Genomic DNA, 20829 nt, shown 5'->3' with positions numbered 1-20829 from the left:
AATGGGATTAGATGTTTTTCCTTTAAATTTAACAATTTGCTGGCGGTATGTGAGATATGATTCGATCCATATTAAAAGTTCTTGATGTATACCTATTTTTTTCAATTTGAAGAGAAGCATTGGTATATCAATGCGATCAAAGGCTTTACTAAAGTCGGTATATAAGGCTTCAACGTAGTTTCCATTATCCATTGCGTTAAGCGAAAAGTTAACAAACTCGAGTAAATTTGTTGTGGTTGAGCGTCCTTTGTAGAAACCATGTTGTGTATGAGTAATTCTATTTTTTATTTGCGAGAATACCTTTTTATTGACAATTGCTTCAAAAAGTTTTGGAATACAAGAGATAATTGCAATACCCCTATAATTACGGATATCAGATTTCTTACCAGCTTTGAACACAGGCACTAAGAAAGATCTTTTCCAGATGCTTGGGAAAATTCCAGATTGAAGGGACAAATTAAAAAGCCAGAATAGTGGAGTAGCTAGCTCTGTTGCTAGTTTCCTTATGAATGCTGGAGGTAAGCCGTCTGGTCCGGGGCCTTTGGAGGAATCTAATGTTTCTAAGGCGTCTAATATTTCTAATAACTAATTCTAATTTCTAATAATTTGTTTAACGTTTACGTCATTTGAGGATTCTGGAAAATGTGTAAAGTAGCCGTAATCGCGATCCTCTTCTGTGAATGTACCATAGATATCTCGGAAGAAAGTGGCAAAAAGGTCGCAAATTTCTTCTATGTTATCTGTGGTTTTTTCGTCCAAATGCATTCTAGATGGAAAGTTTTCTGATTTTAATTTTGATTTTACATAGTTGAAAAAGTTTTTTGGTTTTGATTTTATCTCACGCTCGGTTTTTTGTATATACTCTTCAAAGGCAACATTTATTGCTTGGTTTAGTTGATCACAGAGATCAAGATAATTTGCTAAGTTATTGTCATTGTTATGGTTTTTGTATGCTTTATGTGCCTTTTGCTTGCGATTATTTATATTTTTTATTTGACTGTTGTACCATATAGGATGCTTTGAATGAGCCTGACGTCTTCGTTGTTTCATAGGCACCTCGTCTTTTAATATTTCAAATATGAGCTTATAGAAGGCTTCGACAGCCATTTCTACATTGTTTTCATTTCGAAATACATGTTGCCAATTAATATTGTGAAGCCTTTGTTTTATGTTCCCATAATTTGCGGACTGAAAGTCCGATACTTTTTCATATTCGCACTCGTAGGGTCGCAGATTTTCATGTATAAATAACGAATATTCGATGGCGGTATGAAATACCTGGCTGGCAAAGGGTGAACATGTGCATTCCATAACCTCTGTTCATTAACTCCTATTCCTACCTCCACGAGGTGCCGGCTGGGGTACGCAACTTCGGTTGTCGTATGCTAACAGGAAAGGGGGCACAGTGGCTCCCGCCCACATTAAGATGGCAGCCCCATCAGCGGAATAAGGACCTTAGGTTAACAGCCTACTGTACCAGAACACACAAAAAGTTAATGAAAATGAAAGTATGAAATACCTTGTTTTTCCATAATGGAGTTTGCGATTCAGTTACGCAGAAGTCTTCGCCTATGTTAGTAAACAATAAGTCTAAGTAGCAATCTTGCCTATTCTTTACGTGATTAATCTGATAAAGACCCAAGTTGGCAGATTTGTCAAATATTAATTGCAAGGTTTCGTTTTCACCAACGACTGGGAGAAGAATGCTCTCGTTGTCAGTGTCTGTAATGAAGTCAAGATTGCGTTGGTTGAAATCTCCGTATATGTGAAGCTTTATTTCAGGAGAGAGCTCAGATAAGACATTTTCCGCGACTTCAAAAAACTTTTCATAGTTTTCTTTACGTGCATTGTTTGGAGGAAAATAGACGGACGCAAAGATATGTGTCTCACCAGCTATTCGTGCTTTCGCCCATACATGTTCAAATTCGGTAAATGATGGAGTGATTATGATCTCTGAGTCTAGCTCTGATAGAATAGCAATTAATACACCGCCACCTGATTTCATTTCAGACAATTGATAATTACGATCATTTATATAGACATTATATCTATTACCAAAAACTTCCTCGCTATGTACACTATCATCCCAACTAGTTTCGGTTACAAGAATTATAGAAAAGGAGCAACATAAAATATTCTTTTGAATTTCATTAATTTTGTGAGCACTTCGCATGCGGTTTAGATTTTGGCAGTATACCGAAACTTCAGTTACCGTAGAATAATTAAACGAAGAAGTTGATGGGGTTTCAATGATAAAATTATATGGTATATTTTCCAAGCAATGTTTGGAATGAGTATTAATAGTAGCGTGGTTATCAAACATATTTACCGAACTATGACTTATTTCATCAAAAACACGAGTGTTGCTGCAGGCAAGCCATACAATGTGTAGCAGAAGAATTAGATGCCATCGGTCGTTGCGGTTCATCATTTGTTGTGTAAGGGTTGAGCGTTTCTCCCCGCTGAAATTGTATAGCAGGTCTCAAAGGTGGTCCAGAAAAGTGATGTCTAGCAGCCGCAAGTAGTACTCTATCCGGGGGAAGATGATTTCGATGATTGCTGATGTTATTGTGTTGTGGATGATCGAAAGAAATATAGCTGTTATTCCTGTTGTTGTTGTAATTATTCCTGTTGATATTGTTGTTATTCCTGTAGTTGTTGTAGTTGTTATTCCTATTATTCTCATAAGAAATATAGTTATTGTTCCTGTTGCCGTTGTTGCTATTGTTGAGATTTCTGTTGTTATTCCTGTTGTTGTTGTAGCTGTTGTTGTAGTTGTTGTTGTAGTAGTAGTAGTAGTAGTAGTAGTAGTTGTTGTTGTTGTTGTTGTTGTTGTTGTTGTTGTAATTCCTGTTGTTGTTGTTAATCCTGTTGTTGTCGTAATTCCTGTTGTTGTTGTTATTCCTGTTGTTGTTATTGCTGTTATTGCCACTGTTACCTCTGTTATTATTGATGTTTCTATTATTGTTATTGTATCTGCTGCTGTTGTTACTATTATAAACCCCGTTGCTGTTTCTGTTATTGACACTGGTATTGCCTCTATTATTCGTTCGCATTCTACGTTGCCGGCGGTTTTTTCGATTCCGCCACGCTTTAAATTCTCTTTGCTCTTGAGCCTCACGACGTTTTTTCTTATTGTCGTAATCTCTCCAATCTGCACACCAGCGCCTTGTAGATCCGATAATGCGCCATCCCGAGTGATCAACTGAATCATCGTTACAATTGGCGTTATTCAGTTCCACGGCGATACTAGGAGCGGGTGCACTTTGCGGGGTTTCAAGACGAATGACAGCTTCTGTTAGGTGTTGTAGTTCACCCATAATCTGCGTGGCCGGCCAATTATAAAGCATATCGGCAGCGACGGCGCTATCGTTAAACACAGCGGCATTTGTTGAAATCAATTTGATTTCTTCGTTGATTAGTTTTAAGTCAGTTGATATTGAAGTCGTCATCGTTGCTAACGTTGCTTCTACATTTTCATAGCACGATCGCATCGCTATGTCTAAAGCTGACGTAATATGGTTTTTTACGGAAATAACATTGCCAGTGCAAGCGGCGCTTTTTCCCCCTGTCAGCTCTTTTTTAATTTCAATAAGCAATGACTCAATGCGATCGATGGTCTCGTGCACGGCACCTACATTATTTTGCTGAGTTGTCCGATGTATCACCTCTGTATTATTGTTGATCACTTCTGTTAACTTAGCCTGTTCTGCTGTTAACGATTTTATATCGAAGTTAATGTTGATTAACGCCTGACAGGGGCTACAGCACGGCAATAGATAAGACTGTGGGTCGATTTTTCTGTCCCTTTTGCGTAATGAACCACGTTGAATCGGCACTCCCACACATGCGGCATGGAACGATCGGTCACAACCGACACAGGTCCACATTATCGAGTCCACTGCAGCGTCAGACAAACAAATTTCGCAATTCATCTTCAATTATTTTTGTTTTTTTTTGACCGAATAAGTTTTATTGTAACTGTAACCGTGCACACAAAGTTGTACGACACACGAATTAAACGATTAAAACTATGTTATTGTTAAAAACACTTGCACCACGGTAAAATGAAATTTATTTAGGGCGCGCGCAGCAGCGATTTGAAAACGCGACCGTCCGGTGTGACTGCGATGAACGAAAAAAGACTGTAAACTGCATTTCTGGCATATGTATGTTTATAAGAATTTGTGAGTGTCATTGTTTAACTAAATGATTAAAAGAGCGAAATATTCAGATTCAATTCTTCATTGAATGCAATGGTGGCTTTGAAAATAAGTGGACGGAGGTTCATAAGTACAATGCCTGCAACCATTGAGACAGAGATTTCTTTTAAAATCATTTGTGTACATCATAAAGGATGAAACAGCTTACCGCATGTTACATAGCAGAAAATATGGCACAAACGCGAAAATTTCTGTTCTATTTATTTTTTTATTAGAACTATGAGGAAATTTGTATTTCATTTGTATGGAAGCCCCCCCCCCTCTTAGAAGGAGAAAGGGTCTCAGTACATTATAGAAAAAATTCTTACTTCCAAAAACCCCACATGCCAAATTTGGTTCCTAATGTGTATCACACATAGGGTTGGTGATAAAGGTAACTAAAATACGTCTGTATCCTTCGAAGTGTAACAAGAGATAAACTTTATTAATATCGTTACATAATGATTAACCCGATGGTAACTCATTTAATCGATCGCGTTTCGTACCCGAACCTAACAGTGTCGTTAAAAGGTATTTGGACACGACAGTCCTCCATCCTTTAAGCTGTTTGATTGTAGATAAATTTATTCATTTTTTCCTGAATTTATAAAATATTTTTTTATCAAATAAAAACTCGAGACCTAATCATTATCAATAGGCGAAAACCTTAAAATTCCTTCGAAATGTATATGCTAATAATATTTAATATAATATACAAATTACCGTGCATTTTTATGATAATTCTAACAGGTAAGGAATCATTATCAAAAGTATGTACTTCATACTAATAAAATAATATGATGGTATATGCCTAAACTAGTAAATCATTATTATGCCGGTATTTACGTCGACGATCTATTTGAACTGGGACCATTCTGCAGTCGTCTCCTCCTCAAGCGCTCGGACCTTCTAATGCCTTAATTCCAGCGGTAATCGTCATGCATTCCAGATCATCCTCAGAGTCACTTGTCTGGGCTCGGTCAATACGCTTAAAGTTTGAACTCGTTGACGGAGATTCCACAGAATCGTCCAAGAACCGAACCGACTGCCGTGATCGCTGCAGCTTAAAACAATTCTTACGTACATGTCCACGCATCTTACAAAAACTGCATAGCACATTTCCATTCCGCCAACTCTGTCTGGATGATGAACGACTACGATTCCGTTGTGGATACGGGTATTCATCACGTTGCCATCTGTCAGGAAAATTGTCCCTTTTATCTCCTCTATATTCTCGTGATCTATGCTGGAACTGATCTCGCCGACTACGTTCTCCTAATCTATCAATTGCACTAACTCTTTCAGTTGGTTGATCCAATAGCAGAGATCTCTTTGCCAATTGTTCTCTTGCAATTAAAACGCGCTCAGTTTCTTGCAAACTGGGTTCATCTTCTTCCATTAACCTGTCTCGTGACTTTTTGTCACACGTTCCAAATACTAAACGATCTCTAACTAACATGTCCTTCAGTTCGCCAAAACCACAGTTTTCTGCAAGCAATTTTACATCCAAGATGAAATCCTCAGCATTTTCATCTTTTCGCTGACTCCGTTCGTAGAACATTGCTTTCCGAATCATCATTCCGTCCGTTTTATCGAATCTCGTTTTTAGTCGTAGAATAATATCATTGTACTGCAGTGTATCTAAGTTGGTTCCCGGATAAAGTTTTTTTAACTCAGCGAATACAGCAGCACCACTAACCGTTATACAAAGCGATTTGCGATTGGCAACTGGGACGTTATTATAGTTGAATACATACTGTAAACGCTCTGCGTAATCGCTGAAAGACGTTCCTGGCACGTACGGTTCAACCGATCCAATGAAAGTAGTCATACTGTTTAGTATTAACTATTTTTTTCAAAACGAGTCCTAATATGAACAAACGAAAGTGAGTTAGCAACCAGTATTGATTGTTCTATTCAACAAAGTGATGACGCACTTAACCAGACAACGGTCGTCGATGCAAATTGCTCGAATCGACTTATTGTAACTATTGTAACCGGTACTCAAAGACAGATTATAGAGATTTGGTTAAGTCAAGCCACTCACTTCTCACAAATGGTAGCTTTCACTGTACAAAAGTTGATGATGAATCCTATTATAATAGCAGACAATAGATTGATAATGCCGATATGTAAAACGTGATGGCTTTCAATCTATATTCAATATATTATCTGTATTAATTTGATATGGTTTCCATATGCTTTCTTTTGCCACCAAGATAAGGAAAGTTTTATCCGACTTACAATTTTTCCTACGTTCTTCGTGTTTGAACTAGCGCGCTCAAAGGGTATCCTGCAGCGGCTCAGAAACCGATCAGAAACACACGTGTCCAACGATTTACAGTTTCAATCCTTAGCAAACCAATCGGCTTAGCGAAATAGCACACTTTAAAACAACATTTAAACCACTATTAAAAAAAACTTGACTTAATCTTCACTTCGCGGGTTCTTAAAATTCTCGTCGCCACTAATGTGTATCACACATAGGGTTGGTGATAAAGGTAACTAAAATACGTCTGTATCCTTCGAAGTGTAACAAGAGATAAACTTTATTAATATCGTTACATAATGATTAACCCGATGGTAACTCATTTAATCGATCGCGTTTCGTACCCGAACCTAACAGTGTCGTTAAAAGGTATTTGGACACGACAGTTCCTTTTGCTTGATTAGTTCTCCACGTATGTAGAAATTTGTATATTAATTGTATGGGAGCCCCCCTTCTAACAAAGGGAGGGGTCTCAATTTACCATAGAAAAAAAATCTTGCCTTATGAAACCCATACATGCCAATTTTGGTTCCATTTGCTAAATTAGTTCTCGAGTTTTGAGGAAATTTGTATAGGAGCCCCCCCCCCTCTTATGCCCTCCATAAAATTACTCTCTTACCCCCTCCATAAAATTGCTGGTCATTTTATCTATCCAACGACATATAAATTGTTCAGTTTCGTTCAGTTTCACAAAGTGCTACCCAGTCCTAGAGTGACTATATACAGAGTGGCGACATGTCATCCCAAATGTATGCAATGCGATTTTTCCAAGGTTTTTCTGTCTCTTTCCTCCATACGCGTTGGATAGGTCGTCTGCTCGATTGGAATGACACTGACAGATAATTATCATTCCAATTTTGACATTGTCGCCACTCTGTATATAGTTACTCTACCCAGTCCCATATCCAGCTTTTTACGCGCTATAATGGCGGACGCTATAAATTGTGTTCGTAATATGCGAACAATCTTTTTGACAACTCTGCATACATCAAAACTGGGCACTCTTCTCCTGTACGACAGTGTTGCTCTTTCTTTCGTTTACGCAAAATAAGGAGAGCAATAGTTTTGTTTACATTTCGCACATTTTTGCTTTCCTTATTTGGCGTAAACGAAAGAAAGAGCACGGTAGTGTTGCAAGAGAAAAGTGCCAGATTTGATGTATGCAAGGTTGTCAAAAAGATTGTTCGCCTATTACGAACACAATTTATAGCGTCCACCATTATAGCGCGTAAAAAGCTGGATAGTAAACAAAGACGTATCAGCAGCAGCATACTAAAATTGGAACAAACAAAGACGTAGTCCTACGTAAAAAAATATTTTTCTTCAGTGCCAATATAACACATTGATGTGTTCTGCAAAGTTATAGAGCATATTATTACAAGAAATTTTGCAAAAGACAATAACCTTCTGTCTCTGCAGCGAAGATAGAAAAATCTTATTTATTGTATATGAACTTGCAAAATCAGTTTTTCTATTTTTGCTCTTTTTGTAATTGTTGTATGACTTTCATGTACTACAAAATTGTACAAATAGTAAAAATACACAACTTTGCTGAAAATAGTATACCTGTATATTTGCTTGTTTAGAAACTGTAGAACTTTGATTATAAAGAATACCCTGATTTTGACTCCGAATTCCTCGACTACCAGCTGACGGATACATTTTAAACATTTTACATTTGCTGATAGTTTTGCTGCATACATTTTCCCAATAATTTAAATTATTAATGCATTGATTAATTATGACATTTTGCTCACAATAAGTTTGTTGAAGAATATACGTTAGTTAAACAACGATTTGTAACTTTATAACAATATGGCGTGGAAAAACCTACACGTGTTGTATAAAATACAACAGCGTGAGTAACCGAAGGTTAATAAAAAAAATTGATGAAAATAATTCAAGAAAACTCTATTGATGTGATTCAAATAGAATGTCATTACAGGAAACTATGCATAGTTCAAAAACCTATAAACTAGACCTTTACTAGACAATGTATACCGCCATCCGGGGTGAGATTGTGCCACGGGGGTGAGATTGGGCCAAAAACCAAAAATGTTTATTTGTGAAAATTTATTATATCTATAGAAACTGGTGACCTAAATTCAAAATGATCATGAGCATAACATATTTATTCATAACTCAGAATGGAACACAGATAATATTAGCAAAGTATTTTGCCTAAACAGGGTTCAAAGTTCGCGATCAAAAATACTCGGAAAAAACGCTTGTAAAAAATATTCCGTATAAACCAACCCAAACAAGAAATCGCATCGATTTGCTATTTTGAAGATATATAAACTAATCATTTACAATGTATTGAAAGGTTATTATGCGTTGGATAAGTTTTGATTACGAAAATGATATTTTTCGAAGCTTTGTACTTTTCGAGCTTCACGGGGGTGAGATTGTGCCAAGCCATAATGATTGATCCAATTTGTGGATTTCACATACACAACAAAAATACGTTAGTATACACCAGAACACTTACATTCTTTACTATTGAGCACAATATTTTGACAGATTAGATTGCCTCATCCATTTTGGAGCAAACGGCGTCAGGTCTGCTAAATAATTTAAACTAAATTTTACTTTTTCTCTGGAAATTTCAGATGCTTTGAATAAACACTCAAATATAAGACGAGTATATTATACCGTGTATAAACTGCTAGTTTTAAGAGGGGGGAGGGGGGTGGAATTGGTCACGTGTTCCGCGGCCGCGGGTTCTCGAACGAAGTAATGGTTACTTTTGTTAAATGATCAAATAGGTATGCCACCTTAGGATTCACGCCCTCCATATATCTCCCCCTTGTTAACCCTAGAAATGCTACTGGCTATATAAAGGCTGTTCATTGACTACGAACTCATTTTTAGTTATTTCAGAGCTCCCCGAGTTATTTTCGTTCACAGTTTTTGTATAATGCGTAGTTTTTGGGCGACCCCCTGCCTCTAACAGTCCACTTAGCTCATGGACGGCCCCATATGAACTACTTTATACTAACATTTATGTGTATTGTTTATAAACATGCTAATGTTCACTGTTTAGGCATTTACCTCGACTTTATGTTTTTACAACACAAGTTCATGCACTTCCAGTAAAATTAGGTTTCATTGTAACTAAACCATCTCTACGGTAGTTGTTAATTGAACAATTTAGTATATATTGACAGGTTTGAAATCAATTTAGTTTCTAAATGTGTATACTGAGCTAAAGAACCAAAACATATGGTTTTTTGGCACATTCTCGCCCCGGATGACGGTATGGTAAAGAATAAGATTTCCTCTTACAACTTACTTTTATTTGCACTTACTCAGATTAATAACAACTTACTTATCCTTACTCAGCAATTTCATGAAAAAAGGATCTATCATAATTTAAAAGTGTTCCTATTTTGTTTAAATTTTGTATACTGACTCAATTTTCAAAAATTTTATGTAAACCAACGCACTACGTAACGATAACCAATAGATGAATTATGTTCCGAAGACGTGTCGATTTCTATCGCAAATAGCAAGTAAGACCGTATAACAAAGGTTCCTTTCACCACTACGTGGATTAATCGGGTTTTTACAACTCGTATAACTTTCGATCTATTTCTGGCTCGATTTGGAACAGCGCGAAGGTTGTTTTAAATCTTGCAGGTACGGGGCAGTGACATTCGACAGGAAAAAAACAACAATAAAAGTTGTCAATTTTGTAAAGCTATCGCCATTTCTTCAGCAGAATGATGGTGTGTGTTCGGGAACGGAATAAAAATAGCAGCGACTCTTGTTAGCGTAGTGCTTCAAGCTACAAATAAGCATGTATTTTAGTAATTTTGCATGATTTAATAATAAGTAAACTCACAAATTCAGTGCTTCTTAGTTTCGTTGTTCCACAAACAAATTCAATTGTAGGTTAGATAGAATATTTTAATATAAGATTGTACATAGGCACTAGAATGTAATACAATTTTAGCACATAAGTAGGTTTTAAGAACAAATTTAGTTATAAGTTACAAATCTGTGATAAGAAAATCTTATTTACTGCTCACCTCAATTCACAATGTAGAGAAAAGTATGAAAAATGTATGAATAATTAGTGCAATTATGAAGCACGTTTTTACCGCGACTTAGCGAACAATGTATCAGTCTTTTTTCTAGTTGGTGTTGGTACTGCTGCTCACTTGACGGTTCATCAAGCCTGTCACGCTGACGGATGCTTATCACTGTGGCTCGTATTAGTTCGGAGTTACTGACTCATTGGGTCACAGAAGCGTTGCCAGTAGTAACATCCCCCGCCTCGTAAAGATGGGTATCAGCCTCAGTTTTACCTTGCTGGTCTACCTCCAATACTGACAACCTAGATACGGGCCGCCGGAATACTCCACCAGACGTCTAAACTACTGCTTGTCTTACTCTGCCGTCTTTTCCTGGAACCACCGTCAATACTTTTCCTCTAAGCCATCCATTTTGCCTAGACTCGTCGATGATCAGAACCAAATCTCCGGGCTGCACCACTTTCGTCTCTCCGAACCACTTGGTTCGTTTTGTCAGAGTAGGCAGATACTCTCTGATCCAGCGTTTCCAGAAAAGATCCAAGGTATGCTGGATCATATGCCACGAGCCACTAATGGCTTTAACTGAATCGATCATTTTTACTGTTGGTTGCTTTACGCCACTAGAAGAACCGAGTAAAAAATGATTTGGCGTAAGCGCTTCCTTCTCGGCCGCATCCAGAGGTAGATAAGTTAACGGTCGTGTGTTTACAATAGCTTCGGCATCTACGGCTACGGTGTACAAGGCTTCATCGTCGAACCTGCGCTCTTGCGGGAGACTGTTCATTGCTATTTTGATGGACCGCACCAAGCGCTCCCAAGAACCGCCCATGTGGGGAGTGAGCGGCGGAATGAAAAACCACTTCGTGTCAGCGTTTGTAAAAATGACTGCCGTGTCTTCGTGAATACGCTTAACTTGCTCCTTCAAGATGTGCTCCGCTCCCGTGAAGTTTCTCCCATTATCGGAGTAAATTTCGATCGGTGCTCCTCGCCTACCAATGAAACGTCGAATACAACATATACAGCTCCTTGTAGATAAGTCGAAGGCTACCTCCACGTGTACAGCACGTACTGTAAGGCACGTGAAAAGTGCAATCCACCTTTTGGCGTTGGCGCGGCCCACTTTTACGATTATCGGACCAAAGTAGTCCAAGCCAACATAGCTAAATGGGCGAATGAACGGGGACAGTCGCGCTACAGGTAGCGGTGCCATTCGAGGAACGGAGGGTCGAGCTTTCTTTATTTTACACCACTGACATCGGTTCGCCACGCTTTTTACCAATACTCGGAGCCGTGGTACGTAGAAGCGTTGCCGAACTTCGTTGACTATCGTTTCAGAGTTGGCATGTAAATACTTCCGGTGATAGCTGTCTATTAACAAGAATGTCATGTAATGCTGCCTTGGTAGTATGATGGGACATCTTTGATCCACCGAGGCTACCTGAAGGGCCCCTATGCGACCATCGACTCGCAGTACTCCTTGATCATCCAATATCGGTGTTAGTTTATACAGTACACTTGATTTGTCGACTGGCTGGTGTTTGTCAAAGGGCAAACTCTTGTTGTCTTGGATAATGTTGATTTCGTCCGCGTATGCTTGCAACTGAATCATTCTCCATAATAAATTTTCAGCATCCTTCATTTCATGCTGAGTCAAAATTTTCTTTGTGAAAGATTCTCCTATTCTTCTTCTGCAAGCGTTGACGAATCGTCTTACATAAACCACGGACCGCAGCAAGCGATACCAGTTCGAAAAACGCTCAAATTGAATAAGTGGTACGAGTTCCACTTGATGAACGTTGCATGGACGTAGCTCCTCGTCGGTAGAAAAAATCTCTGGTACGGTTTGTGGCCAACACAGCTCGTCCGAGTATAAGAATAGTGGACCTTGAAACCAGCGACTGGAAGTGTCAAAGCAAGGGCCTATCCCCCACTTAGTGGCTTCGTCCGCCACGTTGAGCTTACTTGGCACCCATCTCCAATCGTTCGCGTTTGTTGATGACAAAATTTCACCGACTCGACAGGCAACAAATTGACGAAAACGACGGTGCTCGGACCCAATCCAAGCTAATACGGTCCTCGAATCGGACCAGAAGATTCGTCGTCGAAAAGATACGGTATGACCTTCGGCCACGAAGTTTGCGAGTCGAACTCCCAGTAGTGCAGCCATCAACTCAAGCCGAGGAACTGTAGCGTGTTGTATAGGTGCGACTTTCGTTTTTGCTGCAACTAAAGTGCATTGAACGGTATCATCTGTAGCCCTAACTCGAAAATAGACCACGGCGGAGTACGCATCTTCGCTGGCATCCACGAACACATGGACCTCGAGAGATTCATACAAATCAGAATTTGCATTCACAAAATAGCAGCGGGGAATTCGTATCTCCCCAACTTTGCTGAACAATGCGATCCATTTCTTCCAACGGTTGTAGATACGATCGTCGACTCGCTCGTCCCACTGTATTTTTGTCCTCCACACTTCCTGCATCAACATCTTGCCATGGACCAGGAATGACGCCAGAAGTCCGAGCGGATCAAACAGGCTCATGACGCATTTGAGGATTTGTCGTTTAGTTGGTCTCGTTTCAGAATCGATGAGTGCTGCAATCTCTTTCCGAAAAATCGTCGAAAATCTTAGCTCGTCCTCAGTAGACCGCCAGAGCATTCCCAACATCCGCTCAGTGCTATCTCTTCCCGTCAAATTCAGTTCTTTTGTAGTTTCTGCTAACCTACCGCCCAAATGATCCAAAACTGCAGGACTATTTGATGCCCAGTTGCGAATTTCAAATCCGCCTTTGGAGTGTACCATCTTTACGTCCGCGGCGACTGCTTTTGCTTCCTCAACCGTCTCAAAACTGCTAAGGTAGTCATCCACATAGTGGGATTTCAGGATTTCGTTGGTCGCTCTAGGAAAATGCTCCGAAAACTCTTCCGCATTCGTATTTTTAACGAATTGTGCGGATGACGGCGAACAGGTTGCTCCGAAAATTGCAACGTCCATAATATAAACATTTGGAGGACGGTCGGGACTATCACGCCACAGAAACCGCAGATATTGACGGTCAGCTTCAACGATGCGGATCTGATGAAACATCTCTTTGATGTCAGCGGAGATGGCGACCGGAAATTGACGGAAGTGGAACAAGACGTGCGGGAGCGGAACCAAAAGATCAGGACCCGACAGAAGGAGTGTATTCAGTGAGATGCCATCAACTTTCGCTGCGGCATCCCAAACTAAACGGACTTTCCCTGGCTTGTTAGGGTTGGTTACAGCGCTGATGGGAAGATACCACACCTGCTTTGGATTAGCCGACTGCATTTCTTTTTCCGTTGCTCGATGGGCGTACCCTTTTTCCTGGTACTCCCGGATCTGGCGATGAAGATTCTCTTTTAGTGTTTCATCTCGTTGCATACGTCGTTCCAGGCATTTCAAACGCTGCAGAGCCATGGGAAAACTGTCTGGCAGATCGACCTCATCGAATCGCCAGATTAGGCCAGTTTCAAACCGATCGCCAATTCTAGATGTTGTCTCATCCAAAATCCGACGTGCCCTTTTGTTTTCTTCGGAATCGATGCTCGTAGGTGGTTGCGTTCCAACGAAATCTGCGTTGAAATACTCTCGCATCAGGGTATCGAATTTCCCATTGATGTCACAATCACAGATGTGATAATTGACATGTTCTGGTTTTGGCTGGTGATCGAGACTCCCATAAACACACCAACCTAAACGCGTTTTGGTAGCTACCGGTCCACGATCTCCTTCTCTCGTCTCCTGCGGAACAGCGAGGCCAATGTCGCGAAGTCCTAGCAACAGACGTGGTGTAGCGTTCTCGTAACTTTGGACGGAAAGACCTGCTAAATGGTGAAATTTACGTTGCAGTTCCCCAAAGCGCAGAGTCTGAGAGGGTAAATTGAGGTTTTCAACGGTTCTAACGTTTGCCACGTGATAACGTGTCTGCTGTTCTATTCCCGATACATCTAGAGAAATTAACTGTGACTCTGACTCTAATCGTGACATATTTGCTGTCCACTTTAAGCGAATGCTCCGGTCCCTCAATTCCCAACTGTTCTGCAAGACTGTGTTCAAGCAATGTCGCCGAAGAACCTTCGTCGAGAAAAGCGAATACTTTGACGGACTTTGAGGGCCCGTGAATGATGACGGGAATAATACGAAACAGTACCGACTGTCCGCAATGGTGGTAAGCGTGGTTTTCGGAAGGCTGATAGGCACCCAGGCTTCCCGATGTGGTGGGTGAGATGGGAGTAGAGTGGAGTAGCGCGTGGTGGCGGAATTCACAACCGTTGACACCACAACGACGAGTGCTCCTACAAGTTCGACGACCATGGAAATTGAAGCAGGTACGGCACAATTTAAAAGTAAGAACTATCTTCCATCGATTCTCAGTACTACCTTTTTTGAAAACAGCACAATCAGCTACACGATGACCCTCTCTGCTACAAACTGGACAGCGTTTTGATTCTGCTTGCATTCCGCCCTGTCCGCTTATCTCGGCGTGCGTATGGACAAATCCCTTTTCACGACCTCTTGGAGTTTCGTTTTTCTGTGTCGGTCCCGCATATACAACAACTTTACTGACAGAATCCACTACTGTCGTCATGAACTCACTGAAAATTTGCAACGATGCTACAGGATGATTTTGCAGATATTGAGCCCACTGCAACTTTACACCAGCAGGAAGTTTTTCAACAAGCTCCTGCAATAGAATCGGGTTGGAAAGGTGGGCTTGTTGACCGGCAACGATGAGATGTTGGGTTAGGTTCCGTATTGCCATTCCAAACTCGATCAGTGTCTCCAGTTTTTCTGGTTTTGGAGAGGGCGTTTCACGCACGGTTTTGATGAGCTTGCCGATTATCATCTCGGGACGGCCGTATAGAGTTTGTAGGGTCCGCATAACATCCGGGACCGATTCTGGTGACATGAGGTAGTACCTGACCGACTTGAGTGCAGCACCTTTCAAACACCGCTGAAGCCGAGAGAGATTTTCGGCATTGTTGTAGCCACAAGCAGATGTGGTGTTGTTGTAGCTACTTACAAACATCGGCCACTCTTCAGGGTCGCCAGAGAATTCCGGCAAATCCCGGGGCATCACCTGTCTGGCTGCAAGTTGCACTGGGGATGGACCTGGTGTCCTGTTGGCATTAGAATTAAGTGTCGAAACAGGATCTCTCACTTCTGAATGAAGCGGATTGATCGGCGGTGAGAGCGCGAGTTGATTTTGCTGCTGCATAGCATTTCGCTGCTTCTCCCTGGTGGAAGGTTCGCTTACAATGTCAATGACGTTAATTTGCTGCTGGACTTGTCCGGACTGTTTAGACTGCTGCATCGAATCAGCGGAGGTCTTACAGTTTTGCTGTTTGGGATGATCGATGGCAGATGCTTTCGGTACAGCTCCTTTCGAGGTGTCTGCAGGTCGAGAAGAAACAGGCGTGGACTGTTGTTGCAATTGCAGCATGCACAGTTGCAGCTGCTCTTGCAGTTCTTGTATCTGCTCTAAATTTGGTTGTTGGAACTCCTGGCAGATTTTCAGCTTTCGTTGTAAATTACGGAAGGCGTCATTTTTCGGGATGACTGGTGGAATTCTATTCTCACCGTGAGTCACTTCTTCTTCTTTCTCTTCGATAATAGCGGTGGATATATTTTTATCCTTGGGAACCGACGAATTTTCCGGCGTTGCCTTTGCTGGTACCACTAAGGGAGCGCACTGCGCATCCAATTTTACTCGCTCTGCCGTTTGGTCCTTCACCCAGTCAGTGACTTGCTTCTTTCGAGACTCAATCTCGTCGATTCGACTTCGAACACTGCGGGTTTCACCCTCTTCGAGCAGCGAATCCTCCATCAATTGGTATTTCTCCTTAACGTACTTCTTCTCCAATTGCAGCTCTAACAACTTCTTATCGAGATCTCGTTGTTCCTCCAACTGCTTCATATTTAATTCCAGTCGAACTTTTCGAGAAGCCGACGACGAGGCATTGGAACATGATTTTGCTGTTTGTGGAAAGCATTTAGTGCAATACCACTGGCGATCTTTAACGGAATCGGTTACACCGGCGCACGAATAGTGCCACCAGCTTTCACACTTGTCGCAGCCGACAAGATCATCGGCGGAGTCGGGCCTCTGACAGGCGGGGCAGCTGAAAATGTTGCTATTATCCGGAACTGTTTCCGTGGTGGTCTCACCATGCTCGTTCATCTTAGATGAATTTCTTGAAGTTTTGTTCGGGAACGGAATAAAAATAGCAGCGACTCTTGTTAGCGTAGTGCTTCAAGCTACAAATAAGCATGTATTTTAGTAATTTTGCATGATTTAATAATAAGTAAACTCACAAATTCAGTGCTTCTTAGTTTCGTTGTTCCACAAACAAATTCAATTGTAGGTTAGATAGAATATTTTAATATAAGATTGTACATAGGCACTAGAATGTAATACAATTTTAGCACATAAGTAGGTTTTAAGAACAAATTTAATTATAAGTTACAAATCTGTGATAAGAAAATCTTATTTACTGCTCACCTCAATTCACAATGTAGAGAAAAGTATGAAAAATGTATGAATAATTAGTGCAATTATGAAGCACGTTTTTACCGCGACTTAGCGAACAATGTATCAGTCTTTTTTCTAGTTGGTGTTGGTACTGCTGCTCACTTGACGGTTCATCAAGCCTGTCACGCTGACGGATGCTTATCACTGTGGCTCGTATCAGTTCGGAGTTACTGACTCATTGGGTCACAGAAGCGTTGCCAGTAGTAACAGTGTGAAATACATTAATCTATTTATCTTGAACTAAAATTGCTTCGATTTTATCGCTTGGAGTTGAATATGGGTAATTCCACGCGAAGTGGAGTCACCTGTAACACGGTGTTACACGGAAAAATACTTCTCAAATGACCTAGTGTACGTTGTTAGTCACACCTAGTACATCATAAAAACATATTTGAAATCTTCCTACCACCCCCAAAATTTCAAGTTATTGCAAAAAAACGTTTTGCATTTCTACTATATAAATATATAGTATAAAGGTGTAGAAATCACTTGGAAAACCGGAAATGGAAAGAAGGTCCTGCGGGCCGAATGTTATATACCATTCGACTCAGTTTCGAAAACTGAGCATTTTCTGTGTGTGTGTGTGTGTGTGTGTGTGTGTGTGTGTGTGTGTGTGTGTGTGTGTGTGTGTGTGTGTGTGTGTGTGTGTGTGTGTGTGTGTGTGTGTGTGTGTGTGTGTGTGTGTGTGTGTGTGTGTGTGTGTGTGTGTGTGTGTGTGTGTGTGTGTGTGTGTGTGTGTGTGTGTGTGTGTGTGTGTGTGTGTGTGTGTGTGTGTGTGTGTGTGTGTGTGTGTGTGTGTGTGTGTGTGTGTGTGTGTGTGTGTGTGTGTGTGTGTGTGTGTGTGTGTGTGTGTGTGTGTGTGTGTGTGTGTGTGTGTGTGTGTGTGTGTGTGTGTGTGTGTGTGTGTGTGTGTGTGTGTGTGTGTGTGTGTGTGTGTGTGTGTGTGTGTGTGTGTGTGTGTGTGTGTGTGTGTGTGTGTGTGTGTGTGTGTGTGTGTGTGTGTGTGTGTGTGTGTGTGTGTGTGTGTGTGTGTGTGTGTGTGTGTGTGTGTGTGTGTGTGTGTGTGTGTGTGTGTGTGTGTGTGTGTGTGTGTGTGTGTGTGTGTGTGTGTGTGTGTGTGTGTGTGTGTGTGTGTGTGTGTGTGTGTGTGTGTGTGTGTGTGTGTGTGTGTGTGTGTGTGTGTGTGTGTGTGTGTGTGTGTGTGTGTGTGTGTGTGTGTGTGTGTGTGTGTGTGTGTGTGTGTGTGTGTGTGTGTGTGTGTGTGTGTGTGTGTGTGTGTGTGTGTGTGTGTGTAACGCTTTCAATCTCACTCACTTTTCTCGGAGATTGCTGGACCGATTTTAATGTTCTTAGTGTCAAATGAAAGGTCTAAGTGTCCCATAGGTCGCTATTGAATGTCATACTGATCGGACTTTTAGTTCAAAAGTTATGTATAACAATACGAAAAATATGGGAGCATATTATTATAAGAAATTTTGCAAAAGACAATAACCTTCTGTCTCTGCAGCGAAGATAGAAAAATCTTAGTTATTGTATATGAACTTGCAAAAACAGTTTTTCTATTTTTGCTCTTTTTGTAATTGTTGTTTGACTTTCATGTACTACAAAATTGTACAAATAGTAAAAATACACAACTTTGCTGAAAATAGTATACCTGTATATTTGCTTGTTTAGAAACTGTAGAACTTTGATTATAAAGAATACCCTGATTTTGACTCCGAATTCCTCGACTACCAGCTGACGGATACATTTTAAACGTTTTACATTTGCTGATAGTTTTGCTGCATACATTTTCCCAATAATTTAAATTATTAATGCATTGATTAATTATGACATTTTGCTCATAATAAGTTTGTTGAAGAATATACGTTAGTTAAACAACGATTTGTAACTTTATAACAATATGGCGTTGAAAAACCTACACGTGTTGTATAAAATACAACAGCGTGAGTAACCGAAGGTTAATAAAAAAAATTGATGAAAATAATTCAAGAAAACTCTATTGATGTGATTCAAATAGAATGTCATTACAGGAAACTATGCATAGTTCAAAAACCTATAAACTAGACCTTTACTAGACAATGTATACCGCCATCCGGGGTGAGATTGTGCCACGGGGGTGAGATTGGGCCAAAAACCAAAAATGTTTATTTGTGAAAATTTATTATATCTATAGAAACTGGTGACCTAAATTCAAAATGATCATGAGCATAACATATTTATTCATAACTTAGAATGGAACACAGATAATATTAGCAAAGTATTATGTTCAAAGTTCGCGATCAAAAATACTCGGAAAAAACGCTTGTAAAAAATATTCCGTATAAACCAACCCAAACAAGAAATCGCATCGATTTGCTATTTTGAAGATATATAAACTAATCATTTACAATGTATTGAAAGGTTATTATGCGTTGGATAAGTTTTGATTACGAAAATGATATTTTTCGAAGCTTTGTACTTTTCGAGCTTCACGGGGGTGAGATTGTGCCAAGCCATAATGATTGATCCAATTTGTGGATTTCACATACACAACAAAAATACGTTAGTATACACCAGAACACTTACATTCTTTACTATTGAGCACAATATTTTGACAGATTAGATTGCCACATCCATTTTGGAGTAAACGGCGTCATAGGTCTGCTAAATAATTTAAACTAATTTTTACTTTTTCTCTAAACTGTATAAACTGCTAGTTTTAAGAGGGGGGAGGGGGGTGGGATTGGTCACATGTTCCGCGGCCGCGGGTTCTCGAACGAAGTAATGGTTACTTTTGTTAAATGACCAAATAGGTATGCCACCTTAGGATTCACGCCCTCCATATATCTCTCCCTTGTTAACCCTAGAAATGCTACTGGATATATAAAGGCTGTTCATTGACTACGAACTCATTTTTAGTTATTTCAGAGCTCCCCGAGTTATTTTCGTTCACAGTTTTTGTATGATGCGTAGTTTTTGGGCGACCCCCTGCCTCTAACAGTCCACTTAGCTCATGGACGGCCCCATATGAACTACTTTATACTAACATTTATGTGTATTGTTTATAAACATGCTAATGTTCACTGTTTAGGCATTTACCTCGACTTTATGTTTTTACAACACAAGTTCATGCACTTCCAGTAAAATTAGGTTTCATTGTAACTAAACCATCTCTACGGTAGTTGTTAATTGAACAATTTAGTATATATTGACAGGTTTGAAATCAATTTAGTTTCTAAATTGTGTGTATACTGAGCTAAAGAACCAAAACATATGCTTTTTCGGCACATTCTCGCCCCGGATGACGGTATGGTAAAGAATAAGATTTCCTCTTACAACTTACTTTTATTTGCACTTACTCAGATTAATAACAACTTACTTATCCTTACTCAGCAATTTCATGAAAAAAGGATCTATCATAATTTAAAAGTGTTCCTATTTTGTTTAAATTTTGTATACTGACTCAATTTTCAAAAATTTTATGTAAACCAACGCACTACGTAACGATAACCAATAGATGAATTATGTTCCGAAGACGTGTCAATTTCTATCTCAAATAGCAAGTAAGACCGTATAACAAAGGTTCCTTTCACCACTACGTGGATTAATCGGGTTTTTACAACTCGTATAACTTTCGATCTATTTCTGGCTCGATTTGGAACAGCGCGAAGGTTGTTTTAAATCTTGCAGGTACGGGGGAGTGACATTCGATAGGAAAAAACAACAATAAAAGTTGTCAATTTTGTAAAGCTATCGCCATTTCTTCAGCAGATTGA

General features: G+C 40.0%; 2 protein-coding genes across 2 annotated transcripts; both read right to left on the bottom strand.

The window, feature by feature from the left end:
* Nucleotides 1–2482: 2482 nt before the first annotated feature.
* Nucleotides 2483–6033, bottom strand: LOC128745907 (uncharacterized). Its single transcript, XM_053842973.1, has 3 exons — nucleotides 5583–6033; nucleotides 2939–3712; nucleotides 2483–2607 (listed from the first exon to the last, which is right to left on the bottom strand). The coding sequence occupies exons 1-3, from the start codon at nucleotides 6031–6033 to the stop codon at nucleotides 2483–2485; spliced, it is 1350 nt and encodes a 449-aa protein (XP_053698948.1).
* A 4815-nt stretch (nucleotides 6034–10848) lies between these two features.
* On the bottom strand, nucleotides 10849–16720 carry LOC128745906 (uncharacterized). The gene is made up of 2 exons (XM_053842972.1): nucleotides 14513–16720; nucleotides 10849–14406 (listed from the first exon to the last, which is right to left on the bottom strand). Exons 1-2 carry the CDS (start codon nucleotides 16718–16720, stop codon nucleotides 10849–10851), a joined length of 5766 nt encoding a protein of 1921 aa, XP_053698947.1.
* Nucleotides 16721–20829: the final 4109 nt, after the last annotated feature.

Source organism: Sabethes cyaneus, chromosome 1 (genome assembly GCF_943734655.1).
Source record: "Sabethes cyaneus chromosome 1, idSabCyanKW18_F2, whole genome shotgun sequence".
Taxonomy (NCBI): Eukaryota; Metazoa; Arthropoda; class Insecta; order Diptera; family Culicidae; genus Sabethes; species Sabethes cyaneus.
This window is presented reverse-complemented; position numbering and strand designations above follow the sequence as displayed.

What these genes read in the sequence shown, in the direction of transcription:
- LOC128745907 (XM_053842973.1), bottom strand. Translation starts at nt 6,033, where the DNA reads ATGACTACTTTCATTGGATCGGTTGAACCGTACGTGCCAGGAACGTCT. An exon ending in AATGGAAGAAGATGAACCCA is followed by an intron (nt 3,713 to 5,582) that starts GTTTGCAAGAAA and finishes AATCGTTAACAG; the next exon opens with CAGAACAGGCTAAGTTAACA. An exon ending in AAACATCAATAATAACAGAG is followed by an intron (nt 2,608 to 2,938) that starts GTAACAGTGGCA and finishes CAACAACAACAG; the next exon opens with GAATAACAGCTATATTTCTT.
- LOC128745906 (XM_053842972.1), bottom strand. Translation starts at nt 16,720, where the DNA reads ATGAACGAGCATGGTGAGACCACCACGGAAACAGTTCCGGATAATAGC. An exon ending in GCAAATATGTCACGATTAGA is followed by an intron (nt 14,407 to 14,512) that starts GTCAGAGTCACA and finishes TTACCCTCTCAG; the next exon opens with ACTCTGCGCTTTGGGGAACT.